The 25,134-nt window shown below is 39.5% G+C and overlaps 2 protein-coding genes across 11 annotated transcripts in view; both read right to left on the minus strand.

The window, feature by feature from the left end:
- Nucleotides 1–19,600, minus strand: part of LOC105477504 (NFKB inhibitor zeta) — a 37,506-nt gene extending 17,906 nt beyond the window's left edge. Inside the window, exons 1-2 of one of the 5 annotated variants that reach the window (XM_011734067.2) lie at nucleotides 14,530–17,250; nucleotides 13,021–13,096 (exon numbers count right to left, since the gene is read on the minus strand). The gene's annotated coding sequence lies outside the window, so the exon portion shown is untranslated. The other 4 variants (XM_011734069.2, XM_071092507.1, XM_011734068.2 and 1 more) reach the window with 4 other exon arrangements.
- A 625-nt stretch (nucleotides 19,601–20,225) lies between these two features.
- The window catches only part of LOC105477503 (neurexophilin and PC-esterase domain family member 3), a 41,771-nt gene continuing 36,862 nt past the window's right edge, over nucleotides 20,226–25,134 (minus strand). For all 6 annotated transcript variants that reach the window (XM_011734060.3, XM_011734061.3, XM_071092509.1 and 3 more), the window contains one exon: nucleotides 20,226–21,660. In XM_011734060.3, the coding sequence (XP_011732362.1) occupies nucleotides 21,110–21,660 (551 nt within the window). In that variant the 3' untranslated portion in view covers nucleotides 20,226–21,109. The remainder of the gene's footprint in view (nucleotides 21,661–25,134) is intronic.

The following is a 25,134-nucleotide window of genomic DNA, read 5'->3' on the forward strand; positions in this document are numbered from 1 at the left end:
AATGCCAGGAATTCTTCGACCAGGTCTAAGAATTCCTCCACACCAGTGGTGTTCAATCTTTGGGCTTCCCTGAGCCATAGTGGAAGAAAAATTGTCTTGGGTCACACATAAAATACACTAACACTAATGGCAGCTGATGAGCTAAAACAAAAAAGAAAAAAGAAAAAAAAATCATGAAAGAATCTCATAACGTTTTAAGAGAGTTTATGAATTTGTGTTGGGCCACATTCAAAGCCATCCTGGGCCACATGTTGCAGCCCATGGGCCACAGGTTGGACAAGCTTGCTCTACGCTGTATAAAAATCCTTCAGTTACAAACCTGCATGTTGTGCACATGTACCCTAGAACTTAAAGTATAATAAAAAATAAAAAAATCCTTCAGTGGCTCTCTACTGCTTTTAGCATGGAGTCCAATCTTCTTAGAATGACAGATGTCCAAGCCCTGCCTTCCTCACAAGCTTCATCTTCCTCGTTACCTTCAGTAATATGAAACTGAGTATAGTTTCCCACAGCTCTGGGACTTTGCTCTTGCTGTTCTTCTCTCTTCTTCCTCACCCAAAAACTCATGCTCACTTAATACCCAACACTCACTCAAGACTCACTTAATAGCCAACACTTCTGGAGCCTTCCCTGACCCTCCCTTCCTCCCCTGACCCCAACTGTCACCCCCACTTCTGGGCTAAGGGCCCTTCCTCTCAGTCTCCACACAGACTTCTATCATAGCTCTTAGGATGTGCTAAAATTAACCATTTATGAGTCCGTGTCCTCTATTCCACTATAAGCTCCCGAGACATGTATCCCTTGTCAATAGCCAAGTACCTGTTACTTAGTAGGTAGTTACTTGGTACATATTTAACTGGATGGTAGAAACAAGTGGAAATGCTTCCAAAATTATTTTATGTCAATACTGTACAGACATCAAGACAAATACTTTGGCCCCTTGAATTAGAATCTCCTCATTCTCTGCACTTGGATTATTATAAAACTATTTTCATCTATCTTGTAAATATAAAAACCCAGCTGTCTTTTGCCCAGAATTCTTTGTAAGGAACATAAAATCTTTCAGGAGCTTTCAAAACAGGTATCATCTTATGTGTTGACTTGTTGAATGCTTTCCCTTAAAAATAATAATTTGTTATTATCCCCATAGCAATGTAAAACATACTTCAACATCTCAAGAAACATTTAAACTTCAGGGTATTCTAACAGATTTTTCTAACGCAGATGAGTAAATCAGACCACGTATTTTCAAATTCTAGTTATTCTTCAATATGGTAGTGCTTTATAAATGTCAGGTACTCTTCTAAGTACTGGGACACAGTGGTACATCAGACAAACACTGCTCTCTGTCTTTGTGGAGCTTATACCTGGCTGTGTGAACATTCTGGTCCATATAGTATCCATATAATAGAAACAATTACTATTTCTGAGATATATGAACTCAGTTCTACTGGCACTCATGTACTTCCCAATAGGCCACCTGACCAACCAGGCTATGGCATAGACAGCTGTAGTTAGTAAGTTCTATAAGCTGTTTCCTTACAATGGTGTAACCTATTATTTTGTGTGTTTTAATCTGGAAAGATCAAAAGGTTGTCTTTAAAAGTAATTCTCTAGGTCCTGTTTGCAGTAAATTATTAGCACCTGATGTCAAAGCATAGTATACCATATTGAGGAAATTTCTCCAACCAGTAACCTGATCATCATACAGATGAATCAGCAAAAGGTTTGCACATCTCAGAATGTCCTGCTCAGTGCTAAGAGAATAAACTTGATATGCCATTAAGTACTGTATGTATAGTATATACAATGTTGCATATTATGGACTGATTGTGTGAAGACAAAATTAATAGTGTCCCTGGAGTCATCTCTCTGCAACTTGCTTTTATATGAAAGTATCAGAGGAGATGCCATATACCACTTTGTCCTCCTCACAAATATTTTCTGAGCACCCACTATGTGTGAGTGAGTCATCCACCATGTAAAGTAACTCCACTGCTTCCCAGCAGGTACAAAAGGTCTGTCCTCTGATGGGCGGCACAAAGTCAGGTCACACAGCTGCACATCCCAATAAACGGATGCCTTATAAACAGACCCTGAATCACAGCAATGCTACAATACCCTGAAATACTTTTTCAGCATCCCATCCTTCTAGCCCAGCAGAAATCCAAGTGTATAAACTGAAAACAAAACAAATTTTTCTTCCCCTTTAACATTTCATTTCTAAAGAAATGAAAAGTTCTTCCATTTGATTTTGGAACATATCTACATACTATAAAATGCATATGTTTCATGCAAAATCACATATATGATGGAGTGGTGTTTGGTGTTAGTCTGAAGGGCTACCTGTGTACCACACTCTCTCTCTAAGAGTAATAACCAAAACTCACACAAAACATCCATATGAAACAAGTACACTTTCTTAACTTTCACCCTGTAAGTGGTTCTTAGCTCATGAGGGTGTTTTCTGGTTTCTATTTATAATGATGAACTTTATCCACTACAGACACTTACAGATAAAAATGAGGTAGGTGAGCTTTGTCCAAAAAGGCAGAGAGCATTACAAGTTCCACGGCTTTTTCTGCTTTCTCTGACTTGTTGACAACTCCAGAAGTTTCATTTCCACACATATGAATGAAAGCATCCTCCTAAACGCTGAATGTGGGAATACTGTCAACTCTTGCCTGCTTTAAAGGACACTAAAATCTGAACTGCCTTAAAACAGAATGGTGAAGGACCAAAAAGTATCTTCTAATCCCAACTCCCCTTTCTCCCTCCTCTTTTCCCTCTCCATTCTTCTTTGTGACACTCTTTCCTACATAAATCCGCAGATTCTAGACAGTAATACATAGTGCAAAATTACCCAACCCTGTACCCTTCCACTGTAAAAAATGTACATGCTCTGGGAAAGGATCTCAGTTTTCAGGAAGAGAACTAATGAGCTAATTTACATTGTACTATAAATACATAACATTGTTATTTTCCTGATAATATTTACCTTTTAAGGAGAAAAATCTGAAGGCAATTAACTCCAAAGAACTGAATATTTTACAGTTGAATTTTAGGATCTACAGAAATTAAGTAAAGAAAATTTTTGACCGAAAGACGCTTCACCATTCCTTTGTATGAGGCTTTGGCCTACATGGACCTACAAAGGCCTAAAGCTAAGAAACTTCTAACCATTATACTTTTCCTTTATATTTTGACTTAAACCTTCTGTTTTCCCCTAAAGAAAAGGCTAAATTTGGAAGGTTAAATTGAGCTTAAACTGAGCTCATTAATATAGAAAAGGAGTAAAGTACTTATAAATGTTCAGTACATAGTTGCTTCATAAACATGTTGATTAGAATTTATGTTTTTCAAAACTTTCATATCTAAAATCTTCTTCCCCTTTCCCTTTGTAACACAGATAACACATATTTGTCAAACTAAATGAGGGATAATAATATAATGTTATGTCTATTTAAAGGCATGAATGCATTATATGCCACATTTTTTCAAGAAGAATTTTAATTCTGGAACTTTTAATTCAGAATTTAAAACTTGACGTTTTTTGTTTTGGGGGATTTTAGGAAATTTTGTTTGTTTTTATAAGTCTCTAGGGATTTATACTGAATTTCTGTAAACAAGGACAATAGTGTGTGCCAGACAGAAAGACTAATTATAAAAATGTTTAAGATCTGAGAGGGAGAAATCAGCTTACATCATGTGTAACATATATTAATACCAACAAAATAGTAATAAATCACAGATCCATACTATAATAATACTTTGGAACACGGATAATGTTTATAATAACTACCACTATTTAATATCTACCATATGCAGAATACTATATACTTTATATACATAATCTCTAATGTATGTAACAGCTGGGAGAATGGTCAAGGATGGAGGTAAAATACGCAGTTATGAAATCTTGCCAAACACAATGAATACTAACAGACAAAATACATCAAACATGTATAGCTATCAACAGGAATAATTTTATGAAGGAATAATTTAATATCGGAATTAGTGAGGAAATCTGAATTCTCAGTTACTAAAAGACTATGCAAATTTAATACAAAGTTGATGACAATTATTTATTCAAACAATCACCTTACCTCCCCCAAATTGCTTTTGCTTACATTTTCTGGATACTTTAGGCCAGGAGTTGGCAACTATGGCCTGCAGGCCAAATCCAACCTATTGCACAGCTGTCACCTAAAAATGGTTTTTACATTTTAAAATGATAATATTTTAAATGTTTGTGTAAGTGCCTGCATAATATCCTCCATCTTGTCTCTTGGCCCACAAAACCGAAATTTTTACTATATGGCCCATTACAGAAACCCCTGTTTAAGCAAAAGTGCTTAGAGGCACTGCAGTGTCATGGCTTTGAAGCCTGCATACCCATCTGTGCCTTTTACCAGCTACGTGACCTTGGGCACATCTCTTAATCTCTGAGCCTCAGTTTACTTGCCTATACATTCATCTACAAGTATCTAAATCAAATTTCTAATATGGCATGAGATAATGTGCAATGTATGTCAAGCACTTGACACATCCCAGACACTTAATAAGTGTTAGTTCCCTTCCTGTTCCCATAAATTATTATGACCATTGAGTAAATCTCCCTCTTATTTGTGTGCATATGGCTACAGGGAGTGGAAAATGATCGATTACAGATTGGACAAAACCTGTTAGTCATACCTCGCATCTGCATTGAATTTTTCTCCCAGAGCACTTTCACACATATGCAATCAAACTGATTACAAAGGAGTATAATCATAAAAATATCATAATTGTAGAATTTGTAAGTCAGACAACTATTATAGTGAACAGTTCCTAAAGATGCACTAAACTGGCCATAGGTTCAGTAAACAGGTTCGACGTCCTTCTCTTTTTCTCTCTTTCCAACAAGCGTGCTCAGAATTTCATCTCCTAATCTGATTCTGGATTTTATAGACTTGTCCTGTTGCCCTGCAGAGTGTCCTCTTCCCATCAGCATACATCAATCCGTACAGTGTTAAAGTTCCATAAAATTCTAGCAAACAAGAGTCTAGGGGACCAAAAGTTAATTCGGCAGTAAAGAGGAGAGGATGGAAACCAATAAAGTCCCCCTTTAGTTTTACATGTTCTGTTCAGCTTAACTCTCAGATTCTTTGATCTGTGATTCTCACCCCTGTGTTTCCCACCTGACAGGTATGGCATGCCCCATCAGAAAGGTGCTCTGTGGCCTGTACGATTTTTCTTTTTTTCTTTTTTTTTTTTTTTTTTTTTGAGACAGGATCTCACTCTGTTGCTCAAGCTAAGTGCTGTGGCTCAATCACCCACTATGATTTTCAAAAAGGGGATGTGCGGCCCTTGAAAACATTTCCTCAGTGATTTTTTAATAGTCCTTTAAGGAAGAATTCCCCATCTGCTGAAGAACTGCTTTAAATGACTTAACACGGTAATTCTAGTGCCAGGTATACCACTCAGACTAGTGAAAAAGAAAAGCTAGATTTACTGAGAGTCTTCACCTGTATGAAACACAAGTAGATTCACATCTACCTTTGATTATGATCCCTTCGAAAAAGGAAAGAGTAGACTCGGTTTAAATGCCTATCCTACCTAAGGTTGTATCTTATGACTTCATGACACCATCCCATAATTGGCAGTACTCCCCGAGAAAAGAATGGAGAATGGTGTAAACAAATTTCTTATGTTTATCTCATCTGGCACCCATAAAGGTACAATGAGATGGGAATCTTTAAATACAGGCAGGGTGAGCAAAGGGAAAAGAGACCTCACAGAAACCAAGGACTCCACAAATAACCTATGAAAGTTACAAAAAATATGAAAGTAGATACGAATAGATAATCTGATCAAAGTAACCAGAGTATGGAAATGCCTGGCTTTTTAAAGACAGTCATAACTACTTTCTTATAAAGAAATGATGTACCAGAGAAGGAACCAGGTGATCTTCATTAGGGGAAAGTACAAGTTAAGGGACAACACAGAAACAAACCCAAGTTTTTAGGCTGGATATTTAGAGATTCTCAAATACATGTGTCTATACGTTCATTTATTAAAAGACATTTGTTAAAGAACAAATTTTTACTTTAAGAAAAGATAAAAGGGAAATATCGAGCGATCTAATTATCAAATTAAATGATACTGATTGTAGAAATTCACCTATTCATGGATTCACTCAGTAAATATTTATTGAGTACCTACAATGTTCCGGATACGCTTCCAGATACTATGAATACAGCATTGAACAGAAAGGCCATTGATGCCCTTACAGAGCTTATATTCCACTGGGAAAGACAGACAATAATCAAAAAGCTATATAATATAATGCAGGTGGCCATGATGTGCTATAAAGAAAAGCAAAGCAAGGTCAAGGAAGAAAGCCAGAGGTGCTATTTTACCTAGAGAGTTCCTGGAGCGCCTCCCTACTATCCTCCAAACCAATATGACAACGAAGCAGTTTCAGATCTGAGCATTCTTGTCTCTCGTCCTTTTTGAAGTCTGAGCAATCTCATCCACTTCCACAGGTTCAATTCTGACCTGTGTAGAATTGATTCCTATTACTAGCTCTGACCTTTTCTCTGAGTTCTAATTCCATGTTGCCAAGAGTATAATCAAGTCTAAAATGAAACTTGACATATCCCCCACTCTGTCCCTCTACCCTCACCAAAAGATTATCTTCATTTTTCCAGAAACCCCTAGAGGAATTAAAGATTTGACTATTTCAATTCTTTTATTCCACTACAGAAAAGTGTTAATAGTTCCCTTTCCAAAATGGCTGCCATTCACCCCTTAGTACTCTACTCATTCTAACTACCTTTATGTTTAAGAGTAGCTGGAAGTTTGCTTGAGAAAGCAATGACATTCATGTTTTCCCCTGCTGAACCACAACTCTACCCTGTGAACTTCCATATCAGAACTAAATGTCTGTGCCTGGTTTTCACATCCTCTAAAATCAAGCTACATCAAACCTATCTGTTATGGACTGAATGGTGTCCCCCCAAAATTCACATGTTGAAGTCCTAACCCCCAGTACTGCAGAATGTGGCTATGTTTGGAGACGGCGCCTTTAAAGAGTGTAAGTTAAAATGGGCTGTTGGGGTGAGTCCTCATCTAATCTGACTGGTATCCTTACAAGAGGGAAGAAACACCAGGGATGTCCATGCACAGAGAAAACGCCATATGTGAGGACGTAGTGAGAAGGCAGCCATGTACAAGTCAGGAGAGAGGCCTCAGGAGAAACCAAACCTGCCAAGACCTTATCTTGAACTTCCAATCTCCCAGAACAGTGAGAAACAGATTTCTGTTGTTTAAGCCACCCAGCCTGTGATATTGTATTACGGCAGCCCTAGCCAACTAAAACATCATCCCATCATACTTCTATCTCTATTCTTCAACATGCAGTCCTTATGAGTATCTTCTAAAATAGCACACTAATTCTTGCCCCCAAATTTTTACCCAAGCTAGAATTCTTGCCTATAATATTCTTCTCCCCTTGATTAAAAGCATGGGGTTCTGAAGTCAAACAAACCTGGGTTCAAATCCAAGCTCCATTCACTTAATAACCATCCAACTTTAATTAACTTCTCTAAGACTGTTTTCTCATCCATAAAATGGGTATATTAACTGAATTCAGCCAGTAAGTAGGTTAGATGTGGTAGTATCACGAGATGCCTAGCACAACTCCTGGCATATAATATACACTCAATGATGGTAGTTATAATTATTATTCAATTTTCAAAGTTCTAATTAATACTTTATTGTTAAGCATTTTGGCCTCTTTGGACCATCGGCCCAACTTGAAGAGAACATAGGAGAAAAGGAGGACCACAGGGTCAAGTCTGGAACCCTTCAGGGCCTTGATGCTGCCTGCAAACAGTGGGCAGCTGATGTGATGGGGAGCCATTCAGGGGTTTTAAACAAGGTAAAAACACGATCACAGTGGCAGCTGTGTGCAAGTGATCAGGAAAGCCTCTGCAACAGTCAATGTGACAGGTACTGGAGGTCTGAACTGAAGTGGTGCTCCTGGGCATGGAAAGAGGGGAACTGTTTAGAGATTTCACACATTTAATCTATAGGACCGGCAAGAGACTGAACACAGAAAGAGAGGGGAGGGGCCGGGTGTGGTGGCTCACGCCTGTAATCCCAGCACTTTGGGAGGCTGAGGCGGGTGGATCACCTGAGGTCAGGAGTTCGAGGCCAGCCTGGCCAACATGGTGAAACCCCATCTCTTCTAAAAATACAAAAACTAGACAGGCGTGGTGGTGGGTGCCTGTAGTCCCAGCTACTCCAGAGGCTGAGGCAGGAGAATTGCTTGAACCCGGGAGGCAGAGACTGTAGGGAGCCAAGATAGCACCACTGCACTCCAGCCTTGGCAACAGAGTGAGACTCTGTCTCAAAAAGAAGGGAGAGGAGAGGAGAGGGGAAGGGAGAGGAGGGGAGGAAGAGAGATGAGGGTCAGAGGTAACTCCAAGGCCTTGAGGATTATAGTGGTGGCACCAAGAACAGAAACAGGAAAGCCAACTGAAGGAGAGTGGGGGAGGCACCAAGTCTGATTTTAACCTTCACATTCGGTTCACTGCACTGCTCCTGCCACTCTACCTCACCCCTTATCTGCACGGTGATTGGGGAAGTCTCTGTACCCTTCTCATCCAGTAAAATTGCAAGAAAGAATCTAAAAATTAATTCACACCAAGGTATCAACAGTAACCCTTCTTAAAGGTTATTTGCATTTTAAGAGAGGCTCCCAAAAATGAACAACCACGAAGTTTGGAGAGCCGACAAACCTAAGTGAGGTATGGGGTGGAGAAAGCATGTCCTTTAACATTATTATCACTACCCAGTTCACCTCCTGCCTGCTACAATTTGGCTGCAATCTGTCACTCTGCCCTAGATTTTGACATTAGTGTTGGGTTTAACAATCCCTTTCTTATCTAAATGCTGGATACTGTTCAATACTAGAGGTAAACACACACAACTGTTTTCATTGGCTGTTTACAAGATATGAAACCTTACCACAGAAAAGCAGGGTTGGGAAGGTCCATGATATATCAGCCTCTGCCATCTTTCAGACTGTTCGTCTCTCATGATACTAGAAATTCCAAGGGTAAATTTGGCAGCCTTGCCCAGTGATCACTTTCAGTTTCTTCAAACTCTTACCTTCCACCTCAAATTAAACGCACCTCCTTTCCCCATAGCAGAGACATAACATAGAAAGTTCTTATGGCCCTCAGAACAACTTTTCACAACTGTTATAATTAAAAAATAAATCAACCTTTCATTTTTTTTCCATCCTGGGTTATTTGTTCAACCAAAATTTATGAAGTCACCCTGTGCTATGCTGCAGAGGTAAGGGAATGGGTGTGGAAGGGGAGGAGAAGGGCAACAATCAGAACTCACACAATTCCTATCTTCAAATTGTCCTCAGTTCATCTTCATTCACAAGACCTAATCCCCACATCTGTGGATCATCTTTGTAGCTCTGGCCCTTTTAAACCTCCAGCAAGCCTCCCTAGGTTTAAGATGTGGAACTCTACTGCCAGTGGTCCAAATTTCCAAAAAGATCTGACCCACATGGAATCTAAGTGCACTGCCTCAATGATTCCCATAGGAGTTATTCCCAACCACGCACATCTTCTAAGTGTGTGCACTGTAGTATGTGGCCATGCAAGGGTGAATAAATAGGAGACGTTGTTTTAATAGTGGTGCTGAATCATTCAGCAGAATTACTCAGAACTTCGTGTCATTTTCTGTCACATATTGACGGTGTATGCACTTATTCACTGCACCCTGCCAAATACTACACAAAATGAATTAAAAAGAAATTCATCATGGTGCAGCCACTGTGTAGAATAGTATGGCAGTTCCTAAAACAATTAAACATAGAATGACTTGATACATCCCCAAAAGTAATGAAAGCAAGGATTCAAACAGATACTTGTTTGTTCACAGCAGCCATGTTCACAGCAGCATTGTTCACAATAGTCAAAAGATAGAAACAATCCAAGTATCCATGGACAGATGAATGGATAAACCAAGTGTGGTAAGCACACTTACACACATGCTGGAATAGTATACAGCCTTAAAAAGGAAGGACATTCTGACATTTATACAACATGAATGAACCTTGAAAATATTACACTACATGAAATAAACCAGTCATAAAAAGATAGGTATTATATGATTCCACTTATATAAGGTATGTAGAGTCATTAAATTCATAGAGACAAAAAGTAGAAGGGTGGTTGCCAGGGACTTGGGGGAGGGAGGAATGCAGAATTATTGTTTAATGGATATGAAGTTTCAGTTTGGGAAGATGAAAAAGTTCTGCAAATGGCTGGCAGTAAAAGTTGTAATATGAAAAGTACTTAGTGACACTGAACTGTACACTTAAAAATGGATAAGATGGCAACTTATGTATCTTTTATCACAATTTTAAAAAATATTTTTAAAGCATTTAAGGATATAATAGAATAAAACTTTCCTGAAATAAAGAAATATAAAGCCAGGCATGGGGACTCACACCTATATCCCAGAACTTCGGGAGTCCAAGGTGGGAAGATCCCTTGAGGCCAGGAGTTTGAGACCAGTCTTGGTAACATAGCAAGACCCCATTTCTACAATAAAAAAGAAAAAAGAACAAAGAAGCTTGGCATGGTGGCATGCACCTGTAGTAGTCCCAGCTACTGATGAGGCTGAGGCAGGAGGATCACTTGAGCCCAGAAGGTAGAGCACACAGTGAGCTATGATCATGCCACTGCACTCTAGCCTGGGTGACAGACAGAGCAAAACTCTGTCTCAAAAAAAAGAGCAAATCTTTGTGTGGCTGAGGCAGGTGGATCACTTGAGGTCAGGAGTTCAAGACCAGCCTGGCAAACATGGTGAAACTCCATCTCTACTAAAAATACAAAAATTAGTCAGGTGTGGTGGCACGTGCCTGTAGTCCCAGCTACTCAGGAGGTTGAGGCATGAGAATCACTTGAATCCGGGAGGCGGAGTTTGCAGTGAGCCGAGATGGGGCTACTGCACTCCAACCATGGGTGACAGAGGGAGATTCTGTATCAAAAAAAAAAGAAAGGAGACAGAGAGAGGAAAAAGAAGAGGAGGAGAAGGAGAAGAAGGAGAAGGAGAAAAAGGAGGAGGAGGAGGAGAAAAGAGAAAAGAAACTAAAAATGTTGTTCCTCCTCTGGAAACCAGTACTTTTAAAATCCATGAAAAATGAGGATGTAGACACAAAGCAAGACACAAAAAGACAACAAACCACAGAAAAATCTTTTGGCCTCAGTTGAATAAGTACATGCAGAGCATTTACAAAGGCATGTCTCAACCTTTCTTTCAGTATTAGACCCGCTACGGAGTCTTTTTAGACATCTTTTTCCTAATCATCCCCTGATGAAAGTTTAACACCACAGATATACTGTATATCTATTATGTACTATGCTCCCTTTCGGGGTCACAAACCATTGTAATAGCTAAGATTTTTCCCTGAAGAACCGATTTTTACCCTCTTGGAGATAATATCACCCTCTCTGAGAATGCATGATTTATAGTATCAGACCCTCTACAGATTCACAGTAGTAGGCTGTCTAGCAAACTTGACTGAAACAATCAGAGGACTGGGGATGCATATAAACTACTCAATGCTAAAATGTATCCAAAAGTCTTCTACTAATATTAAAAGTGCCTGCATGTTGCTGAATATCTGAACAAACAGTGAAAAAATCATTTTTAATATCTCCAAATATCTGGAGGTTGGCATTTTATAGATATAACATCTAGGTAATTAACAGTATTTTGATAAGTTTAATTCAGATATTTGGTATCATATATACAGAACGTAGCATTGTGATTATTGTTTAATATAACCATGAAAGAATTCACCATTTGTCGTGGTGAAGTCTATCAAAAAGACACATGCACCTGTATGTACATTGCAGCACTTATTCACAATAGCAAAGACATGGAATCAACCTAGATGCCCATCAACAGTGGACTAGATAAAGGAAATGTGGTACATATACACTGTGGAAATCTACACAGCCATAAAAAAGAATAGAATCATGTCCTTCGCAGCAACATGGATGCAGCTGGAGGCCATTATCCCAAGTGAATTAACACAGGAACAGAAAACCAAATACCACATGTTCTCATTTATAAGTGAGAGCTAAACATTGGATACTCAAGGACATAAAGATGGCAACAAAGACACTGAGGACTGCTAGAGGCGGGAGGGAGGGAGGGAGGCAAGCAAGGGTTGAAAAACCACTATGATCAGGGCCTGGGTGATGGGATCAATTGTACCCCAAACCTCAACATCACGCAATATACCCAGGTAACAAACCTACACATGCACCTCCTGAATCTAAAATAAAAGTTGAAGTTATGAAAATAAATAAATAAAATAAAGCTAATTACAGCTACCTAAAATGCTGTAGGGCTAAATGAGATCTTGCTGGTAAGCTCCCAAAACAAGTGTTTAATAAGTGTTCATTCCCAATCCACTAACTCCATCAGTGGCAGTAAATATTTTCATTCACTATGTTCGAAAGGAAGGTATTTTACTTCACAGACAATCCCAAATTAAAGGAACAGAAAGTGCTTTAATCAGAAACCACAAATGCTAGCTTTAAGGAGCCTCTTCACCAAAACTATGAGGGGGCATGATGCTCTCCAAGCCTGTTAAAGATTACTTAACCCTGAAACTGTCAGTAATCAGAGAGCTGATTTCCCCTCTTAGATGTATTCGTATGTCCTCCTGCTATGGAAAATAGCAGAAATTCAACAAATTGGTTTTAAAAAATACTACTAAGCCACACACACATACACAAAGAAAAATCTTAGTTCTCATGAAATCACAGTAAAATGCCTATAAGTAAAAATCAGAGTAATTTTGCAGCAACTTCAAAAAAACGGCTAATTTAAGAAAAGAATCTTAGAAAAATCCCGCCACCCTCTTTGACATCAGCCAGGGGCTAGGTAACACCTGGATGCTACTCGTTTAGAAATATCAGCCCTTCTCACCCTCGGGAGTTCAGCATCAGGCCAAGAAAGCCAAAAGGTGAAGTTCAGCCAGGGCCCTCGAGATCTTCCTGTTAACCTGGGAGAAAAAATCAAGAGGCCTCCAGTTCAGTGTCAGCTATGAGCCAAAAGAAAATGGTGTTTTCAGAAGCAATTCATTGTTGGTCTCAGAACAATTAGAAAATCTTTCCCCTCAGTAATGCTTTCCATGGCTTTGCAGCTTCTGAAAGGGTTTCTTTTGCTCTCTGAGAGCAGGGTCTGTTTCAAGGCAAGAAAAGAGAAGGGTTTGCTTCCTTTTCCTCAGTGAGGAAAAGTCTGTATCTGAACAGCTGGATTATGCTGACCTCGGTCATCACCTCCACACTGGAAAGGATGCTGCCAAACGTTTCCCGTCATCTGCGCTGTGCACTGATGTCATGTGCTAACTCCTCTCAGACTGACTCTTCTGCCACCGCAGTGCTCCACGCCTGTACCCTCCCCAACTGTGTCTTTGACCTCAGCAGGATGATGTTAGAAAGACGGTGGGGAGGGGTGGTGGACTATACATTGTATTTTGAAGCCAAATAAAAAGACTGCAGGGTTATCTGCATGTTTAGAGGATCTGTGTGGCTGATGCCCTGCTCCATCTGGGATTATGCTGGGTAGTGAATGAGACTTGGAAACTTTTCTCTCCTTTTATTGTTTAAACAACCTACTGTCCAACAGAAGCAAAAAAATATTCCACCCAGCCAAATATTTCTTTAGATGTCAGATTTAAATAGAGGGAATATATATTACCAAATGCTTAAAATTTATATAACTGTCATCCTCTTTGGACAGCACCTTCAGCCACTACAGCAAATTCACTAATCCCAATGAAGAGAATCTCTAATCCATTCTATTTAGAAACGTGCTTTTATTCAAACAAACCCCTTAACAAATACAGATTATCATGAATCTGGGGGTCCAGTCAAATCATCAAATTTCAGGTTTTCCTCATTCATAAAATGGCTATTCATACATTTTAATTTTACAGAAGTAATGTAAGAATGAATGAGGGCATGCTATAAAGTACTTCAATTTACTCTATTTTCCCATAAAGATATGGTTTCATGTCTATGCTTGGTGGGAAAGTATACCTCTAAACCCACACATCAAATCTCCTGGGAGGCTTCTGCCTCGGGATATCATAGTTCTAGGTCACTGACAGAAGATACAGTGTTACATTAAATTTATGATACTTCATCACCCATTCTATCGATCTCCTCCATTAGTATCTTAGTCCTTCCTGGGCCTTTAAAACAAACAGACATGATTCTTGCTATTACTAAACTACAAAAACATCCCTGATGTTCTTTTTCCAAAAAAACTATCCCCCAATATTTTGCCCCAAAGCAAGTATGGCTACTCAAACACAAGAGAGTGACTCCAAAGTTAAGAATCTGACTATGGGAATAGGAAAGAAAAAGAAAAAAAAAAAAAAATCTTAGCATTTAAGATACTTTAATAAAACATCAAATAATAAAAATATACCTTTGTGTTTGAAGAGTCAAGTCAAACAAATACGTAAGAGGAAATCAATTGTTTCCAGCTCTAATCAGCGATAATAACCCAAGTACGTGACAGCATGAGAAAGACGATCGGTTTCCTTTTGAGGTTACATGATAAGCAGCAGCTAACAGCCTTTTTCTCTAAGAACTCGCCATCTGACCTCGTGGCAAGAGGAAGCTCGCCCCTCGCACTGGCGCCCTTTATAGCGTTCGCTTTCAGTTCACCACTCGAGTGAGGACGGGGGCGGGGGAAGCTAAGAGCCTGTTTTCTAAAATACAGAATACGGTCATCCTCTCGTTCGAACTGGGTTGCGTGGGCACTGAGAACGGCCAGAGGAGGCAGGCAGGGGGTAGCGAGGACTAGGTTTGTGGATTTTTTTCTGCATACTGGAAATTCCCAGGCCAAAAAGGTACCGACCCGAGTCCCGGACATTCCCCTCGAGGGCCGGCTCCAAGACCTGGACTGGAGCCACAGGGAGGAATCAGAGGCAACATCTTCAAACAAAACTTTTTCCTTAAAGATGTCCTTTTAAAATGTTCTAGTGAATCTCCTGATGGGCGTTAGAGTTGCCTCTCATCAGATTCACTTCATCTTATTTCACTTTTTCTGTGTGGCCCCTAACCGTGGGGGTGCAGTGGGCGGGTGGAGGGAGTTACCTTTTACAATACAGCTTTTACAATATGGCAATCAAAAAGTAGTATCGCTATCATGTGCCTTCATTGACTAATTAAAGGACAAGGAATCTGTGGCATAAATAAAGCAATGGTCCTGTAACATGAAGATCACTTTATTTTCAAGGGGTAAGGGGAATGGTAATGGGGTAGATTTAACAGCAAATGAACCACTGCACAACACTGAAAGGGTTTCTCCTATGACATTTAGTTTCACTTCTTTTCCATTTAGGACACCAGCTGCTGTAATCTCGGTACTACTTTTTTTTAAGTTATCTTCCCCAAGCAGTGTTACAATCCAGTTGGAATGGGCATTAGATGTACACATCATTAGACTCTTAAAACTAAAAGAGGACCAATAGCCTCTCATTTAACCAGAATATTAAAAAAGAAAATATATGTACACACATATAAATATATTTAAGTTCACACTTTTTTATTTATTTATATATTTATTTATTTATTGAGACAGTTTCACTCTTGTTGCCCAGGCTAGAGTGCAATGGCATGATCTCGGCTCATTGCAACCTCCACCTCCCAGGTTCAAGCAATTCTCCTGCCTCAGCCTCCTGAGTAGCGGGGATGACAGGCATGTGCCACCATGCCCGGCTCATTTTGTATTTTTAGTAGTGACGGCATTTCACCATGTTGGTCAGGTTGATCTTGAACTCTTGACCTCAGGTGATCCACCCACCTCGGCCTCCCAAAGTGCTGGGATTACAGGCATGAGCCACCGCACCTAGACCACACTTTTTTAAAAAGTTAAAATATAAAAGCACTTTTAAGAGACAAGTTAGACTGAAGGTGGTGGAGTACAGTGCTCTCCTAGCTTCTGTGTCCTTTAAACTGCTGCCCTTAATCATCCTCTTATCTTCCACCACCTCCACTCCCCTAGGATTCCCAGGTCCCCTTAGCACTCAAGGGGCTGTGGTCTCACCTTCAAAAGAAAAACAACTTCAAAATTTTATTTACTTGCACACTGAGGTGTCAAGAATCCTAAGTACACTAATACTACATTGTAGACATAAACCAGGTAGAATAATGCTTAACACAAGAAAATAAATACACTTAAAGTGGAATTTCTGGCATTAGTGACTAGCTGAGGTTAAAAAGCTGAATTTACCCAGAACCCACAGAGATAATGCTGAGCAGTTTTTTAGAAAGTTGGCGAGGCTTATTTCTGTCATTTCCCTTGGGTGTTTATTTCCCTGTACCTCTCTCAGTGATCACTATTTCCCTGAACAGGGTCCAGAAACAGACTCATTTCTGGCATGTAACACATGAATATGTAAAGGCTTACCATATTTATTCTTGTCAAGTACCCTGATTTACCAATCTGCAAACTAAGTTTTCAGATTGATAAATGTGAAACTGGATTCAGTTATTAAACTGGATCAACTTTCAATCTGAAACTTAATAATTGAATCCAGGAAGTGTCAGTTAAGTGGTCTTAATTAAAATGATAGTTATTCAGAATGGCAAAATGAATCATACTGGAACACCAAAGGTCAGTTTTACATTCACTAAAGAAAGGTGACTTTTGGTAGGATAATTCTATAAAATGTAATTTGCATAGAAAGGCTTTATTATGGGTTCTATCACAAATAGCATCAAATCAATCATCTCAGTTCTGAAACATGAGACTCACTACATTAAACTGTCATTCCAAAATAGAAATTCGTATTTTAAACCACTGAAATTGATATAAACCACTGCTTTTTATTTTATTTTTTTTTTTTTGAGACGGAGTCTCGCTCTGTTGCCCAGGCTGGAGTGCAGTGGTGCGATCTCGGCTCACTGCAACCTCCGCCCCTCCAGGTTTAAGCAATTCTCTGCCTCAGCCTCCGGAGTAACTGGGATTACAGGCACCTGCCACCACGCCTGGCTAATTTTTTTGTATTTTTAGTAGAGACGGGGTTTCATCATCTTGGCCAGGCTGGTCTTGAACTCCTAACCTCGTGATCCACCTGCCTCGGCCTCCCAAAGTGCTGGGATTACAGGCGTGAGCCACCATGCCCGGCCCACTGCTTTAATATTATAAACCTAAATGTCTAACCATAATGACCAACTTATCTAATAATGAAAACTGCAGTAGCAGTACTATTAAGTAGATCTTTATAATTAACTTATGAAGACTATTTAACATAGAAAAATATTTATATGTAAAAAACACAGACCCAAATTACATATTCTCTATAACTATATGGTTAAAAAACCTGCAAGAAAATATACCTAAATGTTAATGTTCATTGCATTCAGATGATAGAATTATGGATTTTATCCATACATTTTTCTTCTGGATTTTATAGTTTTTAAAAATTATGATGTCCCTTATATTTATACTGGGAAATATATATTTAAAACAAACTATTATTTGGCTACCATGCTAATATTCACCACCATATGGCACTAGCCTAAAATAAACTTTTCAGAAGAAACTATTCTATCTAACTATTCTGGGAAATGTTTAAGTGGTATAGTAATCTCTATCAAAATTTCCACACCAGAGTGAAGAAAGACAAATCAGATGTGGGATGAAAGTTGTTCTCACTGATATGTGAGAGCTAAATGATGAGAACACATGGTCACATAAAGGGGAACAACACAAACTGGGGTCTATTGGAGAGTGGAGGGTAGGAGGAGGGAGAGGATCAGGAAAAATTACTAATGGGTACTAGGCTTAACACCTGGGTGATGAAATCATCTGTACAACAAACCCCCATGACATAAGTTTACCTTGAAACACACTGGCACATGTACCCCTGAACTTAAAAGTTGTTAAAAAAAATTTTTTTTAAAGAGAGATGAAAGTGACTGAGAATACCTCAAGAAGCTGTGTCACCAAATCTTTAAGAACTATGTCACCAAATCAAAAAATAACAGAAACTAGACAAGATCATAAGAAAGCATTTGCACAATCAAGTGGCAGCATTCCAAACCACTGGAGGAGTAATGCCCTCTTTCTTTTTAAAATTCTCCTGGGAAAATTACCGCTCAGCCTCCTTTACAAATCCTTGAAGAAATGTCTAGAAGTTCTTTCATGAAAAGAAAAACTCTGGGCTGGGCACAGTGGCTCACACCTGTAATCCCAGCACTTTGGGAAGCCGAGGTAGGCAGATGGCTTGAGCTCAGGAGTTTAAGACCAGCCTGGACAACATGGCAAAACCTAGTCTCTACAAAAAGATACAAAAATTAGCTGGGCATGGTGGTACATACCTGTAGTCCCAGCTACTCAGGAGGCTGAGGTAGAAGGATCGCTTGACCCCAGGAAGTCAAGGCTGCAGTGAGCCATATCATGCCACTGCACTCCAACCTGGGCAAAAGAGCAAGACTCTGTCTCAAAAACAAATAAATAAATACAAACCCTTCTTTATGAAAGTCTCACAATTTTAGCTGAAAAGGGATATGGACTTTTTTCAAATACCTTATTTCAAATCAAAACTTGAGTTCCTCATCTATAAAATGGAGCTAATATTACCTACACTACTGGATCATGAACAGAATTAAACCAGTTATTGGTAATCCCCTGAAATAATAAACAAGCCATGTTTATTGCCTCATTCTAGCTTACCTCTTCTCTTAGTGTTTCTTCAAGTGTGGAATACCACCATTGCATCAGAATCACTAAGCAGTTGCCACAAAGGTTGGTTCCATAAATCCCAGAGGCATCATGGTCCCTCTTTTTTTTTTTTTTTTTCTTTTTTTCTAGAGACAGGGTGGTCTTGCCCTGTTGCCCAGACTGGAGTACAGTGGCATAATCAAGGCTCACTGCAACCTCTGCAACCTTCTGCCTCCTGGGCTCAGGCGCCCTCCCACCTCAGCCTCCTAAGTAGCTGGGACTACAGGTGGGTGCCATCACACCCAGCTAGTTTTTGTATTTTTTGGCAGAGATGGGGTTTCACCATGGTACTCAGGCTCAAGCCCCTTTCGGCCTCAAGCAACCCGCCCTCCTCAGCCGCCCAAGACTAATCCCTGCTGGGATTACAGGTGGGAGCCACCATGCCTGGCCTTAATTCTTTTATTATTTAACAAAATTTGTTAGAGATAAGATCTCTTGTCCATTGCCCAGGCGGGAGTGTAGTGGCGCAATCATAACACACTGCAGCCTTGAACTACTGGGCTCAATCAATCACCCTGCCTCAGCCTCCCTAGTAGCTGGGACTGTCCGCCCATGCCTGGATCATTTTTTATTTTTTGTAGAGACAAGATCTTACTATGTTGCCCAGGCTGGTCTCAAACTCCTGGCCTCAAGCAATCCTCCTGCCTGGCCTCCCAAAGTGCTGGGATTACAGGCTTGAGCTACCACACCCTGCCATGACTCTTAATTCTGCATTTTTGTCAGATATTACAAGTGATCCTTAGGTACTGTAAAGCCATTAAAATTAAATTATTTAAAATTAAACTATTTTAATATATTTTATTGCCTCATTAGACTCAGAAACAATTAAAAATCTTCTTTCCCCAAAAAATACTTTAAAAACTTGAAGGTGTTCCTCAAGGATAGGAAAGTAAGATCTGGGGCCCTCCTATTTTAAATTAAAAATGCAAATTATCTGACCCATTCTTCTAAGGGTATATATCGTTCATACTTCAAGCATCTGTCTTTCTCTTTAAGGCCTCCCTAGTTTCTTCATCTGTCTACTTAGGAGCAACTTAAACTAGACTATAATCTATCATAGCTCAAAAAGAAAAGAGTACTTACTAAATGATCCCAAATTAACTAAACTCATTTAAAATTAATAAGTCAAATAAAATTAATAATTCCATTCTTCTTAGCTAGCCAGTAGGAATAGCAGCTTCTTCCAAGCATGAGAGAATGGGTGTGCCTTTTATGCCCAAATCAAAAAATACCAAAAAAAAAAAAAAAAAACCTGTCATGAATTTTAATAGCTTATTAATTTCTAATTAGATTTTAACTTCTAATTGTGGTAAGTAGTTCAAAATAACAACAACAGCAACAACAACAACAACAAAAAAAAAAAAAAAAAAAAAAAAAACACCTGAAACTGGTGGGAAAAACTTCCACAGCTTTATAATACAATAGCATTCTTTACACAAAAGTCAATTCTTAAAACCCTCAAATTTCAGATCATAAAAATAAATTTCCATTTACAGATTTCCCCCTTCCAGTTCCAAAAGTAGTTATTCTAGAGTAAGTATTCAACACATAAAATTTAGCTGAATCAAATAAAAATCACCAAATGCAAATGTCGATTCCAAAGCACAGATTTTATATATACTGCTTTCATAGTTCCCTTTTGCTCTTTTCTAGATAAAAGCAGGAAATTGTAAATATTCCCACTAAAAAACTCGAACCAAGCACACTGGCCTTTTCAAGTAATTCAGAAAAGGTAGATCATCAAGAGAAACTCCTGAGACACAGCAGTCTTCAGTGCATTCACAAGAGCCTCTGACTGTAAGCTTTCTCTAGTTAACCACCAGAAGATGGACTACTTGTGCTATGCATGCAGATGCACTCCATTTCCTTTACCAGATAAGCTACAAACACTCTACTACCAACCAAACTTGTCCCTTCCATCAGAATATTTTTCATACTCTTTAGCAAAGTAATCAACCCTCCCAGGAGAAGCTAATTCAAATACACTCATTAGCATCTTTGGTTATAGGAGCAATACAGTGTGTAGATGCTGTTAAGAGTTCTACCATGGCTAAGTCAAGATTAGATAAAATCCTATAGGTAGATATAAATGTAACCTGCATTTTCTAAGCTCCTTGTAAGTCATCATATAAAGTCCAGATCTTTTTGAAATTTTATGCCTATTAATGGCAGTTAGCTCTCACTGGGGCCACTTTCTGTAACTCAGGTCAATTGAGAAGGTCATTGAATATGATTCCTCCAGTCCCTTCCAAGACAGGCTAGGTCTCCCAGGCTAGGTCTCCAAGGGGCACACAAAGGACAAGAACATGTCCAGTTGGTTCTTCACAATAACTTCATCTGGATGCAGCTTGTGCGGTAGATAATGGGCCAGGGTCATCTCCCAGGCATCGACGAGATATACTCCAACCCCTGAGAACATCCTCCGAAGGATGGTGTCCAGCTGAAAGTTGTACCAGTCGCTGTTGAAAAGGCTCACCTCAGGTCCCAGCTCCTGGGCATTGGCCGTCCGGATGACCACCACGGTCTTTGGGCTTCGATCGAGGAGCCGAACCACTGCTCGACGGATGTTCCTGAGCCGCCGGATGTACACTTCCAAAGGGAAGGTGCTGAAGTGAGACCATACAGCTATGGCAACCACTGTGTTCTTCCCTCCCACAATGCCATTCAGCTCATTCGCCACATAATGGAGCTCACTGCTAAAGACGGTTGTGAAGCGGATGGGTGGACCATGGCAGCGGTATTTGAGCAGGATGTTGTGCTTCTGGTCCACTGCAAGGAAGGGACCCACATTCTTGGGACTACCCAAGTTAAACTCCACTAAATCTGAAACAAGGAAAACTCAAGTTCATAAAAACCTTCAAACCACACACATATATTTTGATTATACCTTATTAAGTGGCTTTAAATAACAAGTTTTTTTTTAAGTACAACAAAAAGGTACAATATAAATGTAAAGGGAATACCTATTTCACTGAACTCTGCCCCCTTTTGTATCAATGGGCCTTTATTCTAAGACGTTTATTATTTAAATTATTACATAAACATAACATTCATTATAAATAACACCATCAGTGATAGACTCTACACTACACCTGTCTATGCCTGAAAAACAAAATAACCCATTTTTCTCTAATTATTAGGCCAAGAAATGTTGCTATTTGCACTGATCATTGCAATTTTTTTAATCTATGTCTAAAAAGTTTCTGTTAACTTTTATTTTAGGTTTGGGGGTGTATGTAAAGGTTTGTTACATAGGAAAATCTGTCATATATTATTTCATCACCCAGGTTTTAAGCCCAGTACCCAATAGTTATCTTTTCTGCTCCTCTCCTTCCTCCCAACTCCTCGACTCAAGTAGACCCCAGTGTCTGTTGTTTCCTTCTTTGTGTTCATAAGTTCTTATCATTTAGTTCCCACTTATAAGTGAGAACATGCAGTATTTGGTTTTCTGTTCCTGTGCTAGTTTGATAAAGATAATAGCCTCCAGCTCCATCCATGCTCCCACAAAAGACATGATCTTGTTTTTATTGCTGCATAGTATTCCACAGTATATATGTACCACATTTTCTTTATCCAGTCTGTCATTGATGGGCATTTAGGTTGATTCCATGTCTTTGTTACTGCGAACAGTGCTGCAATGAACATTTGCTTGCATGTGTCTTTATGGCAGAATGATTTATATTCCTCTGGGTATATACCCGGTAATGGGATTGCTGGGTCGAATGGTAGTTCTGCTTTTAGCTCTTTGAGGAATCGCCATACTGCTTTCCACAATGGTCGAACTAATATACACTTCCACCAACAGTGTGAAAGTGTTACCTTTGCTCTGCAACCTCACCAGGATCTGTTATTTTTTGGCTTTTTAATAATAGCCATTCTGATTGGTGTGAGAACCACAATTTCATTGTGGTTTTGATTTGCATTTCTCTCATGATCAGTGATATTGAGCTTTTTCTTCATATGTTTGTTGGCTGTACGTATGTCTTCTTTTGAGAAGTGACTATTTATGATCATTTAATTTATAAAAATCAACTTGGCATTTACATTTTATTCTCCTAACAGATAAATATTATTTCTTTCAAGACAAGGGCTTTAACTTCTGTTTTATGAGCACATATTAGTAACCAAATACTTCTTTTGGGAAATTCTGTCATTTGTAACAACATGGATGAAACTAGAGGACATTATGCTAAGTGAAATAAGCCACACACAGATGTCTTTGATGTGGAACTTCATGCAGTATTTGCCTTATACTGACTTATATGTGGACGTAAAAAAGTTGAAGTAGAGAGTAGAATAGTGGTTACCAGAGGCTGTTAGTGGGGTAGGTGCAATGGGGAAATGTTAATCAAGGTCTCAGAAGGAAAATGTTTTAGAGATCTATTGCACAACATGGTAACCATAATAAATAATAATGTACCGTATATTTCAAAACTGCTAAGAGATTTTAAATGTTCTCACTATAAAAAAGTAAGTATGTGAGGTGATGGATATGTTAATTTACTTGATATAATAATTCCAGTATATATATATATATCACATTGTACCCCATAAATATACCTATTTGCTGATTTAAAAAGAATGTTTTTAAAAATAAAATTAAAGCAAGTTCAAATGTAATTCTGAAAAGTGAAAACAAACACCTGTGGCTGGGCGCGGTGGCTCAAGCCTGTAATCCCAGCACTTTGGGAGGCCGAGACGGGTGGATCACGAGGTCAGGAGATCGAGACCATCCTGGCTAACACGGTGAAACCCCGTCTCTACTAAAAAATACAAAAAACTAGCCGGGCGAGGTGGCGGGCGCCTGTAGTCCCAGCTACTCGGGAGGCTGAGGCAGGAGAATGGTGTGAACCCGGGAGGCGGAGCTTGCAGTGAGCTCAGATCCGGCCATGGCACTCCAGCCTGGGCGACAGAGCGAGACTCCATCTCAAAAAAAAAAAAAAAAAGAAAACAAACACCTGTTTATGCAATAAGCAAAAGAAGGAAGCAACCCTGTTTCTTTTGACTTTCAATTTTACCCTGTAGATGAAAAATCATGTTAATGTCCTATTGAAAAACTTCCGTCTCTATCATGAGAATAACACAGATAGCATCGCTTTTCTCCCTCTAAGTTGTATTTCAAGGCCCAGTTGCCTGGAGACATTCTGAAGGTCCCAGGAATCAGTGGGACTCCTTGTTATTCCAAAAAACTCTGTATAATTCATCACTTAGTATGTGCATCCATGAGGAAAGATGTGTCTCATATCCCTAAATATTCCCTTAAGTGCCTTAAGTAAATGTTGACAATCCAATTCAACTGATATTTCCTAAGCACCTACTTAGTGCCCACTGCTATAGGTGCTACAAGCCAGCAATGCTCAGATGGATAAGCTATAGTCCTTGCCCTCAGGAAGTTCACAGTCAATTTTGAAGAAGTAACATCAGAACAGAATTGTCCTACAGGATGGACAAGGTGGCTCATGCTTGTAATCCCAGTACTTTGGGAGGTCAAGGCAGGCAGATCACTTGAGGTCAGGAGTTTGAGACCAGCCTGGCCAACAAGGTAAAACCCCGTCTCCACCAAAAATACAAAAATTAGCCAGCCGTGGTGGCAGGTGCCTGTAATCTCGGCTACTTGGGAGGCTGAGGCAGGAGAATCACATGAACCTGGGAGGCAGAGGTTTTAGTGAGTAGAGATCACACCACTACACTCCAGCCTGGGCGAGAGTGAGACTCCGTCTCAAAAAAAAAAAAAAAAAAAAAAAAAAAAAAAAAAATATATATATATATATATATATATATATAAAATTGTCATATATTCTTCTTAAGGGTTAAAGTAGGTTTCACTTTTTTCTCCTTGCATTTCCAGGCTTCTCTTCTAGATTTTCCTACCAAACTACTACTTAGCATTCAGCCCCATTTTTTTTTTTTTTTTTTTTTTTTTTGAGACGGAGTCTTGCTCTGTAGCCTGGGCTGGAGTGCAGTGGCCGGATCTCAGCTCACTGCAAGCTCCGCCTCCCGGGTTTAGGCCATTCTCCTGCCTCAGCCTCCGGAGTAGCTGGGACTACAGGCGCCCGCCACCTCGCCCGGCTAGTTTTTTGTATTTTTTAGTAGAGACGGGGTTTCACGGTGTTAGCCAGGATGGTCTCGATCTCCTGACCTCGTGATCCGCCCGTCTCGGCCTCCCAAAGTGCTGGGATTACAGGCTTGAGCCACCGCGCCCGGCCATTCAGCCCCATTTTAACTGAACAAAAAGCTCAAGCTACCACTTTCTTTTGATTAAGATCAAGCACTGACACAAGGCTTTATTTTTATCAG

The sequence above is a fragment of the Macaca nemestrina genome, chromosome 2, assembly GCF_043159975.1.
Source record: "Macaca nemestrina isolate mMacNem1 chromosome 2, mMacNem.hap1, whole genome shotgun sequence".
NCBI lineage: Eukaryota > Metazoa > Chordata > Mammalia > Primates > Cercopithecidae > Macaca > Macaca nemestrina.